Raw genomic sequence first — 24789 nt, forward strand, 5'->3', positions numbered from 1 at the left:
AATAAGTGTTTCATTCATCTTTGATACCAAAACGTTTAACACACGAAAAAAGCAGTTCATCTCTGGCAGGGGTTGGCGGACCGTATCCCTTAAACGGACCGAATTTCTAATGCTATCCTAGACCCTTTCCAATTCCATAACACTGACCCTATCCCATACCATAGGGGGAACCCCATTGCCCATTTATTCACAACCTTGGTTATTAATGGGCATCGATCATCGATGGACATTGCTGTTTTGAGGCCTTTGCCCATTGGGCAAAGCTTTAAAAGCAGCTAAAACATCAGTTATGATAAACAAATAAACATCAACATCGTGTTGGCCGCAATTACTAGAGAATGTCATCAGTGATCACTGATCAGACAATTCGCCATTTTGAGATAGATTCAAGAAAAAAGAGCATATCCAGAGTGCAATACTGAATACAAAAGACTGTAGGAAGTGCTGCTCGACAAAATACTGGAGGAAATTATTTCATGCTAGGCCCTCAAACCACTCGTCAGGATCTGACCTTAACCTTAAATTGGAGCCATTCATCGAGAGAAGCTGTAACATGTTATCACTAATAAACACTTTTGCGTCAACTTTTCCTCTATGCTCGTCATTTCTGAGATGGCGCGCATTATATCTCCACAGAAAGCACATTTAATTTGATACGTATGAAAAACTTTTAAAACCTGTTTTATTTGATTCTGCACTCAGTTAAAGTGTTTTATCCAAAATTGAACGGGGAATCTAAATCATTTAAATGTTAAGATCGCCTTCGAGGCACCTTAACAAAAGTTACTTTGTATATAGTTATTAATATATACTCCATATTCGCGTTAGTGTGCTTTTCAAGTAAATGTAGAATTGAAATAAGACTGTAGCGTTTTTTTGCTTGTTTATTATTCATTTACAAAAGTATTTCAAGTGATTCATGTAAGTGTATACAATTACATTGATTAATTCTAAGTATAGGCAGTGCGCCATCGACAATAAGACGCGCGCGCTGACCATTGAATGGTTTTTTAGCTCTTATTTCGGCCAGCACATTATTTTGGAAACAATCAAAAAGTTATAATACTTCCCGTATAACAATTTTGTTGAAATTTGGTCAGCTTACGTAAACACTTATGTTCTACTGAACCTAATTTAGTTTGAGCAATTTCGATAGTCAGAATTTGAGTTATCAACGAATTTATACCTATTTTGTCATTTGTAGACCTCTTAATCAAGGCCAATCTCTCCCAACTAAATTAGGTTCGGTAGTTAAGTATGATTGGAAGGTTCTGACAAATTTTCAGCATGATTCATGTTCAGGAACCGAAGATATGACAGAATAATACGACAAAAATCAACGAATTTCGTCAAATTACGCGACTTTTACACCTAATTTTGCTCCAAAAGCCGCGCACCATCAAATATGGCATCTAGGAGAAACTCACTGATCATTCCAAAAAGGTATAATAAATTTGGTACTGTGAAAATTCTCACAGTCTCTAGAAAACGATGGTACAAAAATTTTGAAAATCCGAGCAAGTTTATTTTTATGGTGCACCGCCTACTAAGTACAATGTACATATTGCAAAAGTTTAAATCTCGATTCTTAACGCGACGCGACGTTTGAAGGAAGTTGCTCCAATGCGCTCCTACTAAATTGTAAATTGCTCGCCCAAATTTTAAGAAAATTCTTCTGAAAAGGCCCTTTGGGCATGAAAGAGATTTAAAAGTAAATCGGTGTATTTTTGGACGCTGATTCTGGATTCCGAATCACCCCATAACGTAGGGTTAAAATGCTTCCCTGGCACAGGGGGGTCTGAAACCAGGTTTTCGATCAAATGCTACCATTTGTAGTCAAACGTCGCCAACAGTTGCTCTCGTCCAATGAAATCGCTGCATTTTGCAAGTTAGTATGCATAATTGAATTACATATATTCATATGCGGAGCTTGGCTTACATAATGCAGCGATTTCATTGGACGAGAGCAACTTTTGGCGACGTTTGACTACACATGGCAGCGTTTGATCGAAAACCTGGTTTCAGCTCCCCCTGTGCTGGAGAGGTATGGGCAAAAACCGTTTTGGTCACGTGATTCACATAGCCATGTGTCTACGCGTACTGCGTGACGCGCGCTACTGCAAGCGTGAAGCGAGAGTCGAGGGCTCTGGTTAAAGCAAGTCACGTGACAGGCTAGTAAAATACGAATTCGATTGTTTAGGACTCGGGTTAGGGTTAGAGTTGTGATAAGGGTTATGGTTAGCTTCGGGGTTATGGTTAGGGTTAGGGTTGGGATGAGGGTTTATGTAAAACCGTTTTGTACTTAAAAGCATAAAAACTTGTAGCGCGATGCACTACTGGGTCGCGCGCGCATCAAATAATGCTTCTCGCAACGGTAGATCGGCGAGATGCACCACTTTGCCTCACCGAGCTGCGAAGGATTGACATCGTGAATCAACATAAAAACCAAAGTCACGTTAAATTTTTGGGCGAGCGAATTAGTAAAAGCCGCTCCAATGCGCGCAATTTGGGGAGTGTGCTTTCTTTGTATCACGTCGTGACCCCCATTGTTAACGGGTGATACTCGTAAAATATTTGTTCCGTATATTGGACCGTCGACGAGTCCAACTCGGCGCGCGTCCTGGTAGGTTATAAACCTACAACCCCCATTGTCGTTTCACTAAATGTAACTGTACTTGTAGTGTTTTTACTAAGTGTAACTAGTAGACTGTAGCGTTTCTACAATACGTACAGGGGAGCCGCGCACTCGTGCGCGGCGCGCGGGTCATATAACGTATGACAATGCTTTTTGTAGAAATACAAAATATAAAAGCTGCACCTTTTGAAATTCATGAAAATCGAGTATTGCATATCCAACGTAAAGGCCGTACGCGTAGCTGTAGGAAGTTTTGGTCGGGAAAAAACCTGGCGGACATAATTTTATAAGCTTTAAACTAAAGTCGTAAATTTGAAATCCAAATTTAATTTTGCATGCTCGGGGGGGGGGGATAAATTTGGGACCTGTGTATACATTGTTATTTGAATTTCATTGATATGATTAGATCTTAACTGCTTGTTGTAAAATGTATTTCAACGTATTTGATATCAATTAGAATAAAACTCGAAAATGTAACTACAATTTTATGCGCGCCGTGCTTATTAATTTCGTATTTTAACCGATTTATATTATATGCCGTATCATGTGAAAATCGAGCGCTAAATATACAAATGTTCGTGTTATAACTTGTTTTTAATTCCTTTTTACATTTTCAGATCTACTGCTTCACATGATTTTAGGATTGGTTTGTAACTTTCAAAAATAGTATATATATATATACTATTACTATATATAGTAATAGTAGTATTAAACAGCAGTAATTTGATTTAAAGAAACGACATACGAAGGGTAAAAAGTGTTCTTAAAATAAGTTTGCAGTCATTGTATGAATACTAAATGCATGGTTATGTTGTCAGTTGAACTTGTCAAATGCTGCCCAACCCATCATCTCTTCGATGCAACCGGGCTTGTACAAGTTTGAAGTTCTTGAGAACATTCGATACCAAATTATTGCACTAATTATAGCGAAACTTTAATTTTCAGCATAAAGCATACTTTGAGAATTGTAATTTTTATCATGTGGTAGAGGCCAGTGTGCTATCAGAATTTAGAGGACTAGTCTAGAGGCAACACTATTTAGCTTTCCAAGTGATGCAAGAGTTTCGTTTGTGGCTCAGAAGAGTTTAAGTCAAAAAAAAATTGATAATAAATTTATAATAATTTTCATGTTCTCAGAAATTATACCGTCTTTACAAAATACGAATATTTACATGACATACGAATAAGTGCTGTGATTTGGTTAGTGTTAGGTTGGTGATAGGTGAAGATTGTTACTTGGAGGGTTTATTGGAAGAAATTTGTGTGGGAGGTGCTGTATGTTCGATGTGAATTCAAGGTGAAGAATACTGTTTGGCAAAGTATGAGTTTTGATGGAACCGTCCAGGAATAAAATATTAGAAATTAATTGGAGTATAGTTTATCAATTTATTTTAATGTCAAATAGGAACTTATCAGTGTCTACAAAGTTGTGAGTGTAAACACAAGATATTCAAGTACTTTATCGACAAGAACTACCTCAGGAAAGATGTCATGGTTCCTTTATATAACATGATGGGAAGTTGTTTATCGTCAAGTGAGTCATTCAAAGTGATTAGTTTAGTTCTATCAGATCAGTTAATCCATTTTCTCAATTGTTGAGAAGTAGCAGTGCCAAAAATTATATTTTCAGACTAGGAGTTTTAAACAATTCTATTTGACATGTCTTTAAATCTTGAGATAATACTTAGTACAATTTATGTTCACTGGAATCTTCAGTAACAATCTCGATTGACTGGCATTAATCATAATTTTATACAATAGATAGATTTTTAATACGGACAATAATTTGATCATGGTGTATAAAATTTCAGATGTTCATCCCTCGGAGCCAGTGATACGTACTGCTACAGCTAAGATATTCGACAAATCAAATTTTTTACCCCCAAAGAACTCCCTCCTTTCAATTAAAAGTGAAAAAGACATTCAGAATCTTAATGTTAAAGAATTAAAGGTTAGCACGCTTTTCTGCAAAGCTCCTCATAAGAAAATTTAGAATATTTGTGTTTTCATTCGCTGACATCACTATTAAAAATACAAATATTTAATTCCCTGATGATCACTATTATTTTCATTTTTATAAAATCTACCTTTGAAAGTAAGCTAGAAGATTTTTTATAAGTTTGTTTTGTGATGACTCCTAATATTAAATTGTATCTTGTACTTCTATATTATGTTCTTTGCAAATGATCGCATGTTTCAGGATATTTTGTCTAACTACTGTGTAGATTACAAAGGGTGTATTGAGAAAAGCGAGCTACAGAGAAAGGTATTTTTGTAGATCTGCGGTTTTGTACTTCAAGAAGTTTTATTTCATACATTTTCATTTGAAATAATACATATAATTTAATATTTCTAATGTTATGACGTAATCTTAAGACAGTACAGAACATGACAGTTCACTGTATTGGAAGAAATCTATTTCTATTCTATCTATATATTGAACACTGATCATATTATGTGAAAGTGGAGACAATCTAATTTCCTGGAATTCTGTGAACAATTGAGTAACTATGGTAACTAGTAGTGTAACTATGGTATCTATTTAATACTTATATTATGACAGTATGTGTTGTCTCACGTATTCACTATTCATGGAATAAGTATGAGGGATTGGTGTCAATTACTTTACTTCAGCAGTACAACAAATGTCGCTATTTTATTACCTCAACCATATAATTACGAGAATAAATTGTCTTTTCTAACACTCATATTATTACGAAAGTAATTAGTTAACTTTTCAACAAGAGTCCTCAACTTATATCATCATTCAAATAATATCCAACGTAAAATTAAATAAGCATTTAACATTTTACGTCATACAATTGTAGGGTATTGTCTAATTGTATAGTTTGGTTATATGTAGTACCATTGTGGATTTAAATGGATATGATCATCATCATAAATACTTTAGAAACTATAAAAACCCTAAATATGTAATGAGTTACTATTTGTTACATAGTCCTAAAAGGTTCCCATTCCAGCCTTCATCCATACAGAGATAACACTTAAAAATCTCAACAAACGGCGAGTGGGAGTAGGATCACCTATTCAGGATTAATGGGTTGTTTTGTCTGTGGTAACTATATTGGGAGATTGGTCTGGAAGGTTATGACACAGCTAATATATAATATAGATTATAATAATATATAATGGGATATCAAAGTCGATATTGCGTTTGATCCGTGATCGTACATCATCTTTTATCCAACAGTTGCGTAACTTATTTGAAAGAACGTTGGTTGCAGTACATTTTCTGAGAAAGGCTTTTTTAAAGAAAAGTCCATATAACTTAGACAGTTTTGTCAACAGCAGTATTTTCCCAAAAGAGGACGTTAATAAATGATAACACCATCAAACAGTAAGTGAGGTAAGCTGTACCTGGCAACGTCTGTTTTTCGGAGTCAGGCACAGGCCACATTACACTGAATATTCTATGTAGACTTAAGCTATTTCTGTCCAGGGTCAGAATTGAATTAACCCGAATAATCCAAAGTGTTTTCAGACCATTTTCAGGTTACAGTTATACAATTACATAAGATTTTAATTCACAGTATGAAAATATGAATTACCTGTAATTATCTTTACTGTCAGATTTATATACTTTAGTAACAAAAGAAGTACCATTTTTCTTATAAAGGATTTGGATAGTGTCATTGTCAAAAATGGAGCTTAAATCTGTTCCTGTCTCTTGCTTCTTTCATTTAGCTAATTTTCTGGAATTTCCTGACTTCTTTAGATCTAAACCCCAAGGTGACTGGTATGATAAATACAGAATAATAGTCTTACATCACACATTTCTCTAATACAACATGTTCTCAAGTTAACAGTCCTACGGTAGCCTGGCTTATTAAAGCTATATAATTATGAAAATGTAATGAACTAATGACTGTTGTCATGGCAACTCAGAGCAAGGTCTGCAGTCCAGTAGTGTACCAGTGTAAGTAGAGAATATGTTAGAGGACACTGTGGCTAGCCTGGCGAATACATGCTATTATATACGCTGTATTATTAAACTATATGAGCGAGGATTTTGGTGACCAGATGTTACATGCACGTCATCGTGTATTTCTTAATTAATCACATTCTCCGAATTCCGACACACTCACTCTAAGCTCGCTATCTTTACCTTTAAATTATGTGAACTATGTGTGTAAACTGCTTACTTCTTGTGAGAACTGGCGACCAGGTGAACGATTAATTAATAGCCTATGAGTAATTAGCGACACTTTTGCAGCTGCCTGTGTACATTAGGTCCACTTTGAAATATATATACTACCATAACTTATATAATATATTATATATTATTTACTATATACTGCTACATATATTTTGTATGTACGGCTGTGTAAACAGGTGTTCATCTCCCTCTTTTGTGACTATTATATTTCTAATGTTCTGCGCACTACGTTGTATCAAGCTTGTTGATGAAATATAATGTGTAATTTTGCTGCTATCTGAAACAAAGTAGCACAATGAAACACAATCTGTTGATAAGTTAATAAGTAAGTATCAATAACTTAATCAATAATAATTAATTTCCAGGTTACGAACCTGTATGTGGAGCGACAGAACAACAGGTCACGAATCAGTGATGAGGAATGCTGTAAAATATGCTGGGACGCTACAATAGACTGTGTGTTACTGGAGTGCGGGCACCTAGTGTGTTGTCTCTTCTGCTCTAAGAAATTCAAGGTTAGAGAACGTTTAGTGTGTTGTTTCTTCTGCTCTAAGAAATTCAAGGTTAGAGAACATCTAGTGTGTTGTCTCTTCTGCTATAGGAAATTCAAGATTAGAGAACGTCTAGTGTGTTGTCTCTTCTGCTCTATGAAATTCAAGGTTAGAGAACGTCTAGTATGTTGTCTCTTCTGCTCTAAGAAATTCAAGGTTAGAGAACGTTTAGTGTGTTGTCTCTTCTGCTCTAAGAAATTCAAGGTTAGAGAACGTCTATTGTGTTGTCTCTTCTGCTCTAAGAAATGCAAGGTTAGAGAACGTCTGGTATGTTGTCTCTTCTGCTCTAGGAAATTCAATGTTAGAGAACGTCTAGTGTGTTGTCTCTCTTCTGCTCTAGGAAATTCAAGGTTAGAGAACGTCTAGTGTGTTGTCTCTTCTGCTCTAAGAAATTGAAGGTTAGAGAGCGTCTAGTGTGTTGTCTCTTCTGCTCTAAGAAATGCAAGGTTAGAGAACGTCTAGTGTGTTGTCTCTTCTGCTCTAAGAAATTCAATGTTAGAGAACGTCTAGTGTGTTGTCTCTTCTGCTCTAAGAAATTCAATGTTAGAGAACGTCTAGTGTGTTGTCTCTTCTGCTCTAAGAAATTCAAGGTTAGAGAACGTCTAGTGTGTTCACTAGACACACAAGAGACTGTGTGTTTTGCTCTAATAAATTCTAAGTTAGAGAAAATGTGGTTGCCGTAATGAACCCACTTTTCTCTGACGATACTTACGTTCGGAGGTCTATATCAATAGCAGTTTTTAAGATTTCTGAATTTGGTATAGGTGCTGTGTTTCATGACTCTTTCAATTCAAATCTGATATCACGCTGTGATTTGTTAAATAAATTCCAATTATTAAGTAGAAAGAACATCGTCCAAACTTATTAAAAACAGTTTGACATTGTCATTGGTCTTGACATTTTAAACTATCACGTGCGAATCTCCCTTAACCGCTGTAAAATGTATAGGCAGCTAAAAGGAATTCTTACATTTTTATAAATTTTCAAATTTTTCATATTTTAAATTCTTTAAAACGTAGCTATACATTCTTTTACTTATTAAATCACAGTATCAAACGATAACTTACAATTTGATAGCCGTACAGTAATTGTATCTTTACAAAATGCTAATTTCTTACCGTTAATTCCCATTTTAAAAGAGTCATGAGTAAAATCAACATGTGTCGAATTCCAACTTTGGCCGTGCGATTTCATTCAGCGTGTCCATAAGCAGTATAAAGATACTCAAGCGGATGTGGTTATCAAACGTTAATGATAATGATAAGAATAATGAGTTTAAATTGTACCATTTGTCGTGCACAGTCATTATTCTCATATTCACTAATTTTATCGTATTAGTGTTTACTGTGAAGTAAATAAAAGAACCCGCCGCTTTATCGCAACAATAATAGTTTTACACTTGGCACATTATCATAGTACACTGTCTGGTTTATGCCAATACACTATATTATATGTATTATGTAGACACGATTGCAGTGATGTGCACTGTGCATTATGTACATTGTAATATGGTACGTATGATATCTAAATCTCCATTCTTGACTCCGGTGAGGAAAATTTTTAAGCCACGTAAATGTTTCCCTGACCTCTTTATGAAAAGACAACTAGTGAAAAACGTAGTCCATCTTGTGCGAACTTTCCTAATGACCAAGGTCTACTAGTGAATAAGTAATCCAGTCTAGGTATATTATAAGTTTGTTTTTATTTGTTTTTAGCTAGTGCGAAAACACAGAAAACATGAAATCTATAACTTCTGCTGAAACAATCTTAAAGGTCAGTGAATCATAATATAAATGGTAGACGAATCATTACAGTAACTCCTTAGCCTTCACTTTAATTTGGAGGTTACTCGAATTATTTATGATGTAATATGTCTGGTTTCAATTCCTTGCATTCAATTTTAATCAAATGTTGCTGGACTTTGGTTAAATAACCTACTTTGCGCCAGTTTCAAATTAAATAGATTATATCACACTGCAGTAAAACCCTAGTTTACTGTAGTCGGAGCTACTACTAACTACTACTACGGAGCCAGCTTTATGCTGTTTGGAGTGGTAAACTCTCCAACAAACCATTATCCAGCATCCCTGTTTTCATTAAATTTTAACTTCATATGAAGCATGGAGGTGTTTATATTTAAAGAAAAGATGACTTATTTTGAGGTTTCGATCATAGGATTGAACACTTAAAGAGTTCACGCAGTATCGATTTGCGATTTCTTACAAAATACTCGAAAATTTGTCAGAGAGTTAAGCCTGGCATTACTGCCTTCCCAAAATAACTCTGTCATAATTGCTTCACAAGCTGAGTTAGGATGGGGCTAAAAACTACGTGCAGCCGCCACAGTATATGTCTGGGATACTTCGTGGTATCTTTAATCACATAATTTACGATTGCAATCACAATTTTAGTTAGTCGCCGAGTCCGATTACCGCATTATAAGAATATATTGATTTATAGTAGTATATACATAGTAGTTTATATACATAGTAGTAAATACATAGTAGTTTATAGACATAGTAGTATATATACATAGTAGTAGTAGTAAATCTTTCAAAGTACGAAATATCTCTTTAAAAGAGCATCCTAGGCACCTTATAGATATTAAAACGCATAAAAAAGAAAACAAAAACATCAACCATCTTCTAACTTCTTCCATTCCTCCCTATCTAAAGCCAAAAATCTAAGGTCTTCGAAATCAGTCAAATTCTTAAGTCTAATATCAAGATTTCTACTAGTCAAGTCTTTTCTAATAACATCTAATAAGTTTAAACATGGTCTACCCCGTCTCCCTTCCATAAAAATATCAGAATTTATAGCAAATAACATAGAGGTGTATGCTGGTGAGTCTTCCTGTCCTCTTAAGATATGTCCTAACATTCTCCATCGAAACTTAGAGACTCTCACAGACAAGGGAGTGACATAACAACGAGCATAGAGTGCCTCATTAGAAATAACCCCAGTAGGCCATCTGATGTTGAGGATTCTTCGGAGGTGTTTGCGATGAGCAATATCAAGTTCATTCAACGAAGCTAGTGGTGCAGCCCAGGAGTTGCAGTTGTAGAGTAGAATAGAGACTACTTGTGCCTCGTAGTTTTTGATCTTCCTTTGGACTGAAATCTTGCTCTTCATCCAAACTTTCTGAAATTTACTAAAGGCAACATTACCAAGGAATATTCGATTCTTGATATCCTTAACAGTGCACATCAACGATCCTAAAGTTTTGTTAGAGCGCCACTCTTCATCACCTCTATACACTTTTCCAACAATCACCTTGCGTTTAACAGTGGGTTTAGGATCTGCTAAATAAAAATGGACAAATTCAGTCTTGGAAGAATTGATATGAAGGTCCCACTGCTGGAATATATCTTTAGCGATAGGAAGCATTTCTTTGAGTGGAGCAAGTTCAGTGTTATTAAAGTCAATATCATCAGAGTATCCTGTTTCGAGTGGCATGAATTCTTCTGAGATAGGAGGATTAGGGATTGGATGATTTACTGGGTAAGGTGTTGATGATACTTGGGAGAGTACAGATCTGAGGTGAATAAGTGCAGCGGCTTCAACAACAGTAAATAGATTACCTGATAGTGCATCTCCTTGAAATGCTCCAGTTGTGCTTTGGAACTCAATTGATACACATATTGATTGGAACTCAATTGATTGGAACTCAATTGATAAACATAGTAGTATATATAATACATAGTAGTATATAATACATAGTAGTATATAATACATAGTAGTATATATACATTGTAGTAAATACATAGTAGTAAATACATAGTAGTATATATACATTGTAGTAAATACATAGTAGTATATACATAGTAGTATATATACATACAGTAGTAGTTTATATACATTGTAGTAAATACATAGTAGTTTATATACATTGTAGTAAATACATAGTAGTATAATATATACTACTATGTATATATACATAGTAGTATATCAAAGTATCAAGCTCAATAACTGCTAGTATCTTCATATAATTCTAATCGGAGGGTGTGATTTTTTTTTATTTCAAAATTCAAATAAACTTTACATCAATGTATTACAGTTATATTCAATAAAAAGACCACAATATCTCCTGTGAAGCTAAAACATGGAAAAAGAGAGCTAGAAAAATATTCATGATACTCAACACTACCAGACTCAGCTGGAGTGAGAAACAAATTGTAAAAACATCAAGGTAAAATTTATTTCGGCTGAACCAAAACACGGTGGTAAGACCATAATAACATTGGTGCCGACCCTACATAAAATCATTAATAAATAATCAAGAGAACAAATTTAAATGTATACGATACCTTCTTGCTACTACTCCACAAACTTACACGACATAACAACAAAATAACATAATTAAATAATATTATAATAAAACAATCTACAATCTAGCCACTCACGTACTGCGTGACGCGCTTGGCAATATGACATCTAGACCAATGAATCAATTGAAACTTGTTGTTGTTGCACGTGAATTACGTGGTTTTATCCACTTGTACTTGTTTTTTGAGATAAACATTCTCAGCAATAGTTCAGACATAGTTATACCACGTGTATACCACGTGTATACGGTACGTAAGTTAGATAATAGCTTAGTCCATTTTTTAGCTATACAAATTATGAGTTAGAATCAAATGAGAGGCAAGAATGATATTTGTAACGTTTATGAACTGATAGCAATTCACCTTTCAAAATTTGCTCCTTCATAAAAAAAATAATCAATTTTTACATTCTACACACTATTTTCAACTCGCCCTGTATATACAATAATAAAATGTATCAGCCATCACGTGATCTATCACATGATGATGATATGCTGTCTCCCTTGTCTCATATATGGACTGAATGTAGTACAGTACTATATTCAGTCGTTGATCCTAAATAAATGACAAAAAACGCTGAATCTTCTTAAACTTCACGTCTAAAAAAAGAGCTTGTTTAGTGTTTTACTTTGTTGCAAAAAAGTGAAAACCAGGAAATTGTAGCAATAATCATTGCAATAATTACCTCTTAAACTTAAAGCTTCATTAAATGCTCGCTGCATATATTAAAATATGTGACACTATTATTACACTGTTAACGTTTTATTATTGCGACTTAAATTCCTGCTTGTAATAACTAAATATTACGTACATCGTCCGACACTACTCGAAACTAACTTATCACTTATTATTTCGCCACACAGGAACAACTTTGTATCATTAACACACAAATCCATGGTTATCCCTTAACAACACGTCATGTGTCACGCGTCATGTGTCACGCGCTGTAATAAAAGTAAAGTTACTCCTATTCAATATAGTATGATTAAAATTTCCGGTTTCTGATCGTCAGCAAACTCCTTTATATCCCAGCCTGAAAGTCTTCAAAGCTACCATTAAGAAGACTTGGAACAGCTCCAAATAACATATTTATCAAAGAAAGCCAGCACTAAAATACAAATTGTGAATCATTTTAGGAATAATAGCTCCCTATTAACACGACCATTAGGAGACAGACCATTTACGGTTTGTGTGCGGCTAAACTGTGTAACCTGCAGAGTGTGTGCGGCTAAACTGTGTAGCCTGCAGAATGTGTGCGGCTAAACTGTGTAACCTGCAGAATGTGTGCGGCTAAACTGTGTAACCTGCAGAATGTGTGCGGCCAAACTGTGTAACCTGCAGAATGTGTGCGGCTAAACTGTGTAACCTGCAGAATGTGTGCGGCTAAACTGTGTAACCTGCAGAGTGTGTGCGGCTAAACTGTGTAACCTGCAGAGTGTGTGCGGCTAAACTGTGTAACCTGCAGAGTGTGTGCGGCTAAACTGTGTAACCTGCAGAGTGTGTACGGTTAAACTGTGTAACCTGCAGAGTGTGTACGGTTAAACTGTGTAACCTGCAGAGTGTGTGCGGCTAAACTGTGTAACCTGCAGAGTGTGTACGGTTAAACTGTGTAACCTGCAGAGTGTGTACGGTTAAACTGTGTAACCTGCAGAGTGTGTGCGGCTAAACTGTGTAACCTGCAGAATGTGTGCGGCTAAACTGTGTAACTTGCAGAGTGTGTGCGGCTAAACTGTGTAACCTGCAGAGTGTGTACGGTTAAACTGTGTAACCTGCAGAGTGTGTACGGTTAAACTGTGTAACCTGCACACAGTGTGCCCAGAGGCTGCAAAAAGTATTTAGGGTGATATTTGCTTTCCAGATAAGTTTAGCCTGATCTGATCAGAAATAATCTGAATTTTCTAACAAAAAAAGAATTAAGGGGCTATCATTTTTGGTTCTTGAGATATCTTGAATCATATACACCAAATTGGTATGAAATTTATGAATAAAATTCAATAGGATAAGAATTAATGGATGAATTGGTCGCATATAAACTAGAATAATAATCTCTAAACATGTATAAAACCATAAACATTGATTTTCATCATTATTATATGGAGTTAGGGGCCAGATCCAATAAAAATTGGGTTAAAAATACGAAATTTCGATTTTTGCAGGCAAAATTCGATGTTTTCATCATTTTTGAAGGACAAAATTTCGTTCGCATGGTACCAAAGTGCAGAATCAACTTCCAGATCCCAGTTTTGGGAACTATTAACTAAGTTATTTGTTATGCCTGATACCTTACATTGACAGAAAAAACATAATGGGGATCCCAAATTTGTCATCTGACACCTTCCCATGGCCATAAGTACCCCCAGCCTCCCTCAAAAAATTTGACTGCCAAAATATGGGGATATCACTATTTTACCCTTAACTAATCATGGGGGCAGTTTAAGAGTCTCCACATGTTTTTTAAAGTAACCTTTAGGTATGGTTATGCCTAAGAATGACTATTTGGGAACTATTTTCAGTTACTGCCCTAAAATTTTGGTAATTTTATTGAAATTAGGGTCCTTTAAAGTTAAAAAAGGGCTAAATCTACCATTTTTAGACCTTAAATTGCAAAAATAATGATTTCTGAACTGTTTGAGAGAATAAAGATTGCTTTTTAAGTGTTTTTGGTCATTGTAAGGTCCGGAAACACTTGTTGAGGTGATTTAAAGGCTTTAAAAAAGAAAATATCAGCAATTTGGGGCTAAATTACCTTATTTTGTAAGCGCGTAACTCAATTTAGCTCAAAATAACATTGTTTTTGTCCACGAAAATTCGAATTTTGATTAAAATAAATAATAAATAAATAAATTCTAACATTTATTACACGCTTCGACATTAAAATATACCCAACAAAGATGTATATTAAAGTCATTCAAGCGAGACTTAGTGTTGAAATAGCAAGATTATGGACTTTTTAAACAGTTCAGATTTTATGAACAAATATTTGTATGAAGTTACCAAAATTATGCACTTTCATATCAGTTCAGACATTATGGACAAATATTAGAAATATTATCAAAAGCTAGTTGGAAATAAAACGTCTTTAGGGCATTTTTAAAACATTCTACAGATGATAATGATCTCACTGAGTAGGGTAGTTCATTCCAAATTTTTGGTCCACAGAACATAAATGCAGCATCTGTTCGTCTGAAATGAGGAGCAGGAGGAACTTTCAACAAATAAAAGTCATCATCTAGTCTGGAACTTTGTCTTCGTACTTCCCTTAGATAAAAGCCATGTATGGAGGTATCAAATGAAAGCTCTTGATAACCTCTTTCCATTTAAAACACAAAGAAGTAGTTTATAATTGATATAAGTGATAAAATGGTCTAAAAATGGAATCAAAAAGTCCTAAAATTCACAAAATTTCTGTCTAATCTTAAACCTTTGATGGCCCATAAAAAAATCATGCCACAATATCACACTGTAAATTTTTCTGAGATTACTCTAAATGTCCTATACTTACAGATAGCGTAAATTATGGATGCTCATCAAAGTGAATTTGTCACTTATTTTTGTAATTTGTTCAAAAATATGGCAAAAAACGGCAAAAAAATGTAATTTTACACCAAAAATCAGGTTAAATCAATATATGAGGTCAAAAATCCTTCTAATCATCTTGAAAACCCCTTTAAACGATTTCTCATGCAATTTTAGGTTGGATAGGGTAGTTTTAAATTGAAAATAGGCTGGTTGAAGAAAAATACTGACTTTTTGCAGAAAATCGGGCTCGCGGGCACACTGTGCTGCAGAATGTGTGCGGCTAAACTGTGTAACCTGCAGAGTGTGTGCGGCTAAACTGTGTAACCTGCAGAATGTGTGCGGCTAAACTGTGTAACCTGCAGAATGTGTGCGGCTAAACTGTGTAACCTGCAGAATGTGTGCGGCTAAACTGTGTAACCTGCAGAGTGTGTGCGGCTAAACTGTGTAACCTGCAGAGTGTGTACGGTTAAACTGTGTAACCTGCAGAATGTGTGCGGCTAAACTGTGTAACCTGCAGAGTGTGTACGGCTAAACTGTGTAACCTGCAGAATGTGTGCGGCTAAACTGTGTAACCTGCAGAGTGTGTGCGGCTAAACTGTGTAACCTGCAGAATGTGTGCGGCTAAACTGTGTAACCTGCAGAATGTGTGCGGCTAAACTGTGTAACCTGCAGAGTGTGTGCGGCTAAACTGTGTAACCTGCAGAATGTGTGCGGCTAAACTGTGTAACTTGCAGAGTGTGTGCGGCTAAACTGTGTAACCTGCAGAATGTGTGCGGCTAAACTGTGTAACCTGCAGAGTGTGTACGGTTAAACTGTGTAACCTGCAGAGTGTGTGCGGCTAAACTGTGTAACCTGCAGAGTGTGTGCGGCTAAACTGTGTAACCTGCAGAATGTGTGCTGCTAAACTGTGTAACCTGTAGAATGTGTGCGGCTAAACTGTGTAACCTGCAGAATGTGTGCGGCTAAACTGTGTAACCTGCAGAATGTGTGCGGCTAAACTGTGTAACCTGCAGAATGTGTGCGGCTAAACTGTGTAACCTGCAGAGTGTGTGCGGCTAAACTGTGTAACCTGCAGAATGTGTGCGGCTAAACTGTGTAACCTGCAGAGTGTGTGCGGCTAAACTGTGTAACCTGCAGAATGTGTGCGGCTAAACTGTGTAACCTGCAGAATGTGTGCGGCTAAACTGTGTAACCTGCAGAGTGTGTGCGGCTAAACTGTGTAACCTGCAGAATGTGTGCGGCTAAACTGTGTAACTTGCAGAATGTGTGCGGCTAAACTGTGTAACCTGCAGAATGTGTGCGGCTAAACTGTGTAACCTGCAGAATGTGTGCGGCTAAACTGTGTAACCTGCAGAGTGTGTGCGGCTAAACTGTGTAACCTGCAGAATGTGTGCGGCTAAACTGTGTAACTTGCAGAATGTGTGCGGCTAAACTGTGTAACCTGCAGAATGTGTGCGGCTAAACTGTGTAACCTGCAGAATGTGTGCGGCTAAACTGTGTAACCTGCAGAATGTGTGCGGCTAAACTGTGTAACCTGAAGAGTGTGTGCGGCTAAACTGTGTAACCTGCAGTAAACGACCGGGGGTAGGATTTGGCCGGGGCCGGGGCCGGGAATGTCCAAATTTTGCCGGGGCCGGGAATTGGCCGTTCTGGAATTTGGCTGGGGCTGGGGCCGGGGCCGGGGCCGTGAATTTAATAAATCCACGGCCAAGTTAGAACTTTTCAGGACTTAGGATCTGAACTTATTTTTACATGACAATATAATGTTCGTATCAATTGAACAGTTTAGAAGGTAATTAGATTTCATATATATTTTGGTAAAATAATTTTGTTCAGCTGAAACAGTAAATAAAAGTTGGCACTCTGGATATCATCCTTTCAAAATTGAAAATCCATTTTAAGATTTATATGAAAGTTTTAGGCCGATTTCGATCAAAAATTCCCGGCCAAATTCCCGGCAAAAATTGAAAATCGGCCGGGGCCGGGAAGAAATAGCTCCCCCGGCGCCGGGATTTCACGGCGCCGGGAATCCCGGTCGATTACTGGTAATCTGCAGAATGTGTGCGGCTAAATTGTGTAACCTGCTCAACCTTAAAACACTTAGCTAATCCAGGGTTTATTACTAAATTTAAACTGGAGACCAGGTAAATTCTTGATGTTCGTGACTGGTAGTGGTGGTGAAAGCAAAAAACAAATTTGTGAGACAATTAATTAGCAACAAAATTTGAGATCTTTTAATTTCATGTGTGGGATCCTCTCTCTACCTCTCAATCCCCCATACAACAACTCGTAGCTAACTGGTGAAGTTTTATACGTAGTCTAGTTAAACTATTAAACCACGTCACGTTAAGCTAGGCTGGAACCTTGAAACGTCTAATTTCATCTCTCAGATACCACCTACTTTAAAACTAATAACAGTCTCTCAGTGTTCACTATGTCTAAAATGGAACTGTCCGAGAGAGATTATAGCACCACTGTAATTACCACTATGAATACAGTGTGTGTCCGTGATACATTATAATATAAAGTACAGACGATGATGGCTAACATGATAAGGGAACACATAACAATACACCCTGTACTTGTAGTTGTTGTAGAGGAGAATAAAGATTCAACACGTCATAGACTGTACAGTATGGACACTGTGGAATGTATAATGTAGACTCTATAGACTGTACAGTATGGACACTGTGGAATGTATAATATAGACTCTATAGACTGTACAGTATGGAGTATGGACACTGTGGAATGTATAATATATACACTGTAGACTGTACAGTGTGGACACTGTGGAATGATTTATAGACACTGTAGGCTGTACAGTATGGACACTGTGGAATGTATAATGTAGACACTGTAGACTGTACAATATAACTACACACACTTAGATTATCACTAACAACACTGCTACACGTGGTTTGGTGGGGATGTAGATTAAACCAAAAAATAATATTTGATTTTACTTAAAATTCAATTCTTGGAATTTTGTGCATATAAATTAGTGGTTTAGCAGTTAAAGAGGTTTTGGACCGCTATTAATTGGCGTTGGTTCGTATTTCATGAAATACTTCCTTGAAGGCTGATTATAAGGAGGGTTTATTAGATATTCTCAGATTAAAGGGGCCACGTGTTAAAAAACGTGACCTTTATTGTGTGATGGGACTGTTCGATGATGCAAGCTGATTGGTTAGTAGCTGTTACGTTTCAAACTCTGCCTGAAACTTTCAATTAGGGGACGGATTTCTCGCGGTACTTAGTCGAGTATGAGACGGTTTGTTAGGGTCTTAAAGAAGAGAACCCAGATTAGCTTTACTTGCTTTTTAGCCGCGTGTAACACATTTACCTCATCCGACTAGCTAGAGAAAAGTGCACTAACTGTCGATACTTACCAAGGTACGATACTTACCAAGGTACTATGTAGTAAACACTTACCTAGTAGCACAACATTACTTACCTTAACATTATTCGCGTGCGTGTGTGCTGCTTATCACTTGGTTACCGCCGACAGGTTGAAATTATTATTCCTTTTGTCACGTATCAGTCTGCAATAACCACCTTAGTTATATTAAACACTCTTGCTAGTTATTACTAATTTGTAAACAAGAAACTCGTGCTCATTACGTGCTTTACTGTTGTTTAATTAGTAGCGAACACAACACTAACTATCTTTAAGGTTTAAAGTACATAGTGTCACAACTTAAGTATTTTATCTTAGATATTTAAGTAAAAACAAAAAAGTGCCTTTACTTGGCCTTATTTGGACTCAGAATTTATCAAGAATTATATTTCCGCAGTCATCTGAGTGTCATCTTTAAAATTGCAATATATAACATGTATAATGTATATTGTATAATGTATATTGTATAATGAAAGGTGTATTGGTATGATAGTTATCAAACTATAAACGTGAAAATATGAAATTTGTAACTTAATGCTTAGTTACAGTCACTGTGCGTCTTTTATTGGTAAACTGAGGGGACCTCTAAATCATGGTTTTGAACGAACTTTATTATTTATAACGTTAAGGTATACTTGTTCAGTTGGCCACACACATGCACATTCGTCGAGAGCCGTTTAATTTAGATCGTACTAAACGCTACACAGCCTGAGAGTGCTATAACAAACGAATCATGAACCTTGTTGCAAGCTTGCCATGTCACCTTTATTCGCCTTGTGAGGTCTAACTCTAACTCGAATTTTTAAAACTTTCGCCTGTAACCATGACAAATTATCATATCACGTGACGTCAAGGTACTCACTGTTACTCAGACAGCAGTTGAGGGCTTGCAACCTCAAGCAGCAGGCTAAGTGACCACATAGCCGCAATAAATGTAATACAGTAATATAGTTTTGGTTTTGTAATTAATCAAATATTACTATTACATTCATTAGGGATTAATGATGTTTTAACCATTTACAAAGTTTAGGCTTATAGCAGTACAGTGAACATTTTCAAATCATGTGATGATATTCTCTCTTCATGCATGAAGAGATAACATCATCACATGATTTGAGGTAAATACATTTATTTATAGTCAGCAGCTCCTACCCTTTTGTTTACGTCTTATAGACAACAATAGCTGCTCTGACTCACCTGATACGTCATACCACTACCAGGAGTTAAATGTGAGGGCTGTATCCCACACTATAACCTTTACTTGTTCATTACCGTACAATTAGTTGCCATAGCAACATTCAATATTTATATGCTGTGGGAATATTCCTTCTCACAGTTATACGACACACACAGAAAGAGAGAGAGAGAGAGAGAGAGAGAGAGAGAGAGAGAGAGAGAGAGAGAGAGAGAGAGAGAGAGAGAGAGAGAGAGAGAGAGAGAGAGAGAGAGAGAGAGAGAGAGAGAGAGAGAGAGAGAGAGAGAGAGAGAGAGAGAGAGAGAGAGAGAGAGAGAGAGAGAGAGAGAGAGAGAGAGAGAGAGAGAGAGAGAGAGAGAGAGAGAGAGAGAGAGAGAGAGAGAGAGAGAGAGAGAGAGAGAGAGAGAGAGAGAGAGAGAGAGAGAGAGAGAGAGAGAGAGAGAGAGAGAGAGAGAGAAAGACCATTAATCTCTGAGCGTGGCCGTTATACTTATAAGTGGAGAAATTTATAATAAACTGCCTAATACGTATTGAAAGGGGAGCTCCTTGCGTTGTAACATTGGGTTGTGTGTCACTTGTTACCCCCGTGATGATGACTCAGCTCTGTACACAATATATGATAAATATGTCATCATGTACTGAGATCTATATGTAACCTGCTCCTTTGTATTTGTGACTGATGATGACGGTGACCTCACGCGGTTCAAATATGATGAGTATTTTCCGTTGATGTAATAACCCCGCATAGATAATATGAGATATATTCACCACGTGGTTTACAAATTGTACACTGACGATAGATAATGTGATAAATTCTGATTTTATACTTTCAAGTTTCATCAAGACTATCTATACTAATAATCTCAGCTTATGTGTGTTCGTTCGCGTGTAATTTCCGATCATTTTGTGACCCAAATGTGATACTAAAGTGTCTCACTTACTCTCCCTCTCTCCCACTCTCGCTCTCTCTTCCCTTATAACAGATTTGCTATATAATAAGGTAATTTGGCAAGGGACCTCAAGATTGCCTATCAAGTATTACTATTAGATACGTGAGGGGCATTCAGAATTAAATTGCGGTGTGTTTGGACTGAGCGAGTTCATACTTTCGCACCGTTTAAAGTTTTAACTACGAAAATGTAATAGGTTTTTTAGAATATAATAGGCGGGTTTATACCTTTGCATTTCAACTGCGGTAGTGAAGTCCCGGCCGTAGGCACGGGTTACACTAGTATTAATATATTGTGATAATAAATGATTCGAGTAATATGTGAATATGGCAATTTTACTTAATAATTAGTTACATTGAAAGTTTGGATGATGATTAATCACTCTACACTCGACTATTATTCAAAATCCTAACTATAACCCAATCCCGAACTCCCTGCAACTGGAGCATCTGCTAAAACCCTAACTCTAACGAGAAATTAGGCCAACTTCCCTATTATATAATGGTCATAACTTACCAGGGAAATATTTTAACCTTATGTCATGTGCGGTGGTTTGGAAGCGTTCAAAAATACACCGATTCTAGTTAGTTACAGCTGCCTTTTAGAAAATCAGAAAAATCTGGAAGTTCAAGTGTAAAGTGATTTAACACGCTCGCGAAAGTTCGACTATCTTAAGTTACAATGTTATATGGGACATAAGTTGGTGAATTGGCATAATTCAAGCCATAGAAATTTATTGGGATTATGTCCACACATTTTTGCACAGCAATCGTTGCTGAGCAACGCTTATTATCGCAAATCTGTTCCCATATGGTTCAATATTAATGCTAGTATCCGCAGAATTCACAAATTCGTCAGATTTTCATCTTTACCACAATTTCTTGATTCAAGTTCTAAAATTTAGTCTACCTGAGATGCTGTTTTCGTGTAAAGCTATTACTTTTCCTTAAAAGAGGAAGTGTCTTTCCTCTCGCAACAGCATGATAATCAGAAACTTTAAACATTATTCATCGTAAATATGATTCATTGATAATGTCCGGAAATTACGTAATAAATAATAACAACATAACAATTCTCTGTTGTGTACAAATTATGAGCATAATCACATAATTAATCGCTAATATTTGGTCACTTTGCATCACATGATGAATAAATATGGCAAGAATGTGGCCTCACACTTTACACAATACGACTATTGAGATATTTTCTCTTGTGTGTCAGAGAGACATGATAAGCTGCGCCAATCAGTAAATCAAGGTCACAGCTTAACTTCTTCACGGTAGCTGTTACACTGTTATAATGTTGTATGTGACAGGAGTGTGTGTGTTACAGGAGATCGGTATGTTTCTGATGAAAATGTCTGATAATTCCGTATAAACAATTTCTTTAACCTGAATTTCTTTAACCTGAATTTTTACTACAGGAGATCTCGCACGTGTAGTACGCGAGCACGTGTAGTATGCGAGCACGTGTAGTACGCGAGCACGTGTAGTATGCGAGCACGTGTAGTACGCGAGCACGTGTAGTACGCGAGTACGTGTAGTATGCGAGCACGTGTAGTACGCGAGCACGTGTAGTACGCGAGCACGTGTAGTATGCGAGCACGTGTAGTACGCGAGCACGTGTAGTACGCGAGCACGTGTAGTATGCGATCGCGTGTAGTACGCGAGTACGTGTAGTACGTGTAGTAAGCGAGTACGTGGTTTTAGCGCTACATACTCTCATGATCTAGCTAGCACTGATACTGATTCCTGTCTTGTGTAGTGTACTTATCGTAACATTCTCCAGTCTTCTTTATTCACTGTCATTATTAGAACCATAATGCAACAGCTTCTATAGTATGGTAACTGAGCGTTGAAATCATGTGATAATTACTAATTATGTGTCGCATAATCACATAAGCAATCACTTAACACCATGTTGTTCACACGCTAATTATGAGTCATAATTTATGATTTATTACTAACGGAATGTAAACAATTTCAGGAATGCCCAATATGCCGACAGTACATCACGAGAGTAGTACACACTTTTAGAGGCTAACACAGCTGCTGGAGGTATTATCACACAGGGAGAACTACCGGGACATTTCTTCTGTGGAGCTACTTTTAGTGTTTGATAGTTGTGTGGGAACTACCCGATTGTACAGTGAAACTCTACTACTACCCCATACCGGACAAACCTGGTATTTCACCTGGTGTTTCACCTGGTATTTCACCGGGTATTTCACCTGGTGATTTACTTAGACTTGAGTTTCTCCCCCAAATGTTGTTCTATAAAGTGAGAATACTACCCAGTTTATAGTGAGTAGGGTATACTGATTAGAATAGAAATAGAAACCAGAGAGGCAGAGACAGCATTGTTTTTAAGAAAACCTGGGGTAAAATCCAGTTTATTTAGTAACACCATTTTGCGTACTTCACGTGTGTCGTGTACTGTCACGTGTACTATCACGTGTACTATCACGTGTACTATCAAGTGTATTATCACGTGTACTGGCATATAATACACAGCTTGTGCGAATGTACGATGGTTCTAACTACAGTAAAAGCTCTATTATATACCGGGCCTCTTGGGGAAAACGAATAAGTGCACGGTATAGATGTTCCCGTTTCCCAGTAACCTCTCAAATAACCTGTCAAGCGTGTCAGTATATCCGGTAAAAAGAGGCACGGTAAAAAGAGGCACGGTAAAAAGAGGCACGGTAAAAATAAATTCTACTGAATAATAAGGGTTCACATTATAGCTGGTCTCTATTTCAAAAGTGAATACTAAAGAACAGATACAAGTTATCAGTAGTTTCTTAACGAGGAGAGTAGTTACTTTAAATCCTTTTTATTGTGGTAATGGGTGGATTATTATTATCATTTTGTTACATCGACTGCTAATTTGCGCGCGTGCGTTCTTAATTCTTAACGAGTTAACAGTATGTATTGAATCTTAGCATGGACCGTATATTTGAAAACTCTTATAACATTTTATTTTAATCAACAAATTCATTTGATATTACTAGCACCATTACAATGGGAAAGTTATTCTTTGATTTATTTTCCCAAGTTGGTCCCATTTGCATTGATATTTTTATCATTTACAATTTCTTTCTATAAACATTTTGGAATGACAAGCAGTAATGAAAGGGTGTCGCTCACGAACGATGACCACGAGCAGACATTTTAATTTTATGATATTTACTATTTATAGCTATGTTTAATTAATATTTTTCAATACAAACATTACATGTAGATTGATGTAAAAAGCACAATAACTTTTAATTTATTCAGAGAAAATAGTCAAATATGCGGTATCTGTATAATGGACTGGTCGGTCACCTGGTCACATGACTCGCCCGTTGTCACATTCTATATAATTGATCTCTTATCAATCTTTCTAAGCTCACTTACTTACTTTGAGTACTTTGAGTAGGTTTGGCAGGGATCACTTCAACTTCGGTTGAAAATATTATGAAATTGATGTATAAGTTGTAATTATACTGCTTTTACAATTTTATTCGAGTGATAATTGGATTTTTATCAGAGTTTAGTTATCGGATGGTGTGTAACGGAGTAACGGACCGGTGGGTAAAACGTTTTGTTACAGTGTCAACGTGTACACTGTACAGTTGGCTAAACGTTTCTTCTAAATGTTTTGTGCAAAATCAGCCCGCATTAACTGAGCTGAAATTTCACAATTATTAATTAAAAAGTTTATTTTTAAGGATTATTTTTGCTGAATAAGACCAAACCAATTGTACTGGGTAGCTCAAACTAGGAATTAGTAAAATTTGAACGGAATATGAGTTCCCACCAACAGTTTTCGAAATTATCATTAAATGTTACGAGGAAAATAAATTTCCTAATTTGAATTCACATTATTGGCTCACAATTGAAACAGCTAGTGGACATACATATTGGTATTGGTGGTCATCAAATTTCTATGTAACTAGTAATGGTGTTGTCAAATCGAATCGAATCGAATTTCGGTAATCAAATTTCACAATATCATAACTATTTCTACAGAATTAATAAATTAATGTGAAATAT

The 24789-nt window shown here is 36.4% G+C and overlaps 1 protein-coding gene across 1 annotated transcript; it reads left to right on the plus strand.

Moving 5' to 3' along the window:
* The first annotated feature begins 3932 nt into the window (after nucleotides 1-3932).
* LOC134818295 (E3 ubiquitin-protein ligase rififylin-like) lies at nucleotides 3933-24278 on the plus strand. The gene is made up of 5 exons (XM_063827789.1): nucleotides 3933-4169; nucleotides 4447-4586; nucleotides 4836-4901; nucleotides 7178-7327; nucleotides 22736-24278. Exons 1-5 carry the CDS (start codon nucleotides 4127-4129, stop codon nucleotides 22790-22792), a joined length of 456 nt encoding a protein of 151 aa, XP_063683859.1. The 5' UTR covers nucleotides 3933-4126; the 3' UTR covers nucleotides 22793-24278.
* The last annotated feature ends 511 nt before the right edge of the window (nucleotides 24279-24789 follow it).

Source organism: Bolinopsis microptera, chromosome 7, assembly GCF_026151205.1.
Source record: "Bolinopsis microptera isolate Bmic1 chromosome 7, MBARI_Bmic_1.0, whole genome shotgun sequence".
Classification (NCBI taxonomy): domain Eukaryota; kingdom Metazoa; phylum Ctenophora; class Tentaculata; order Lobata; family Bolinopsidae; genus Bolinopsis; species Bolinopsis microptera.

Coding starts and splice junctions, on each gene's coding strand:
- LOC134818295 (XM_063827789.1), top strand. CDS start 4,127: ATGGTTCCTTTATATAACATGATGGGAAGTTGTTTATCGTCAA. Junction 4,170..4,446: donor GGGAAGTTGTTTATCGTCAA/GTGAGTCATTCA, acceptor ATAAAATTTCAG/ATGTTCATCCCTCGGAGCCA. Junction 4,587..4,835: donor TTAATGTTAAAGAATTAAAG/GTTAGCACGCTT, acceptor CGCATGTTTCAG/GATATTTTGTCTAACTACTG.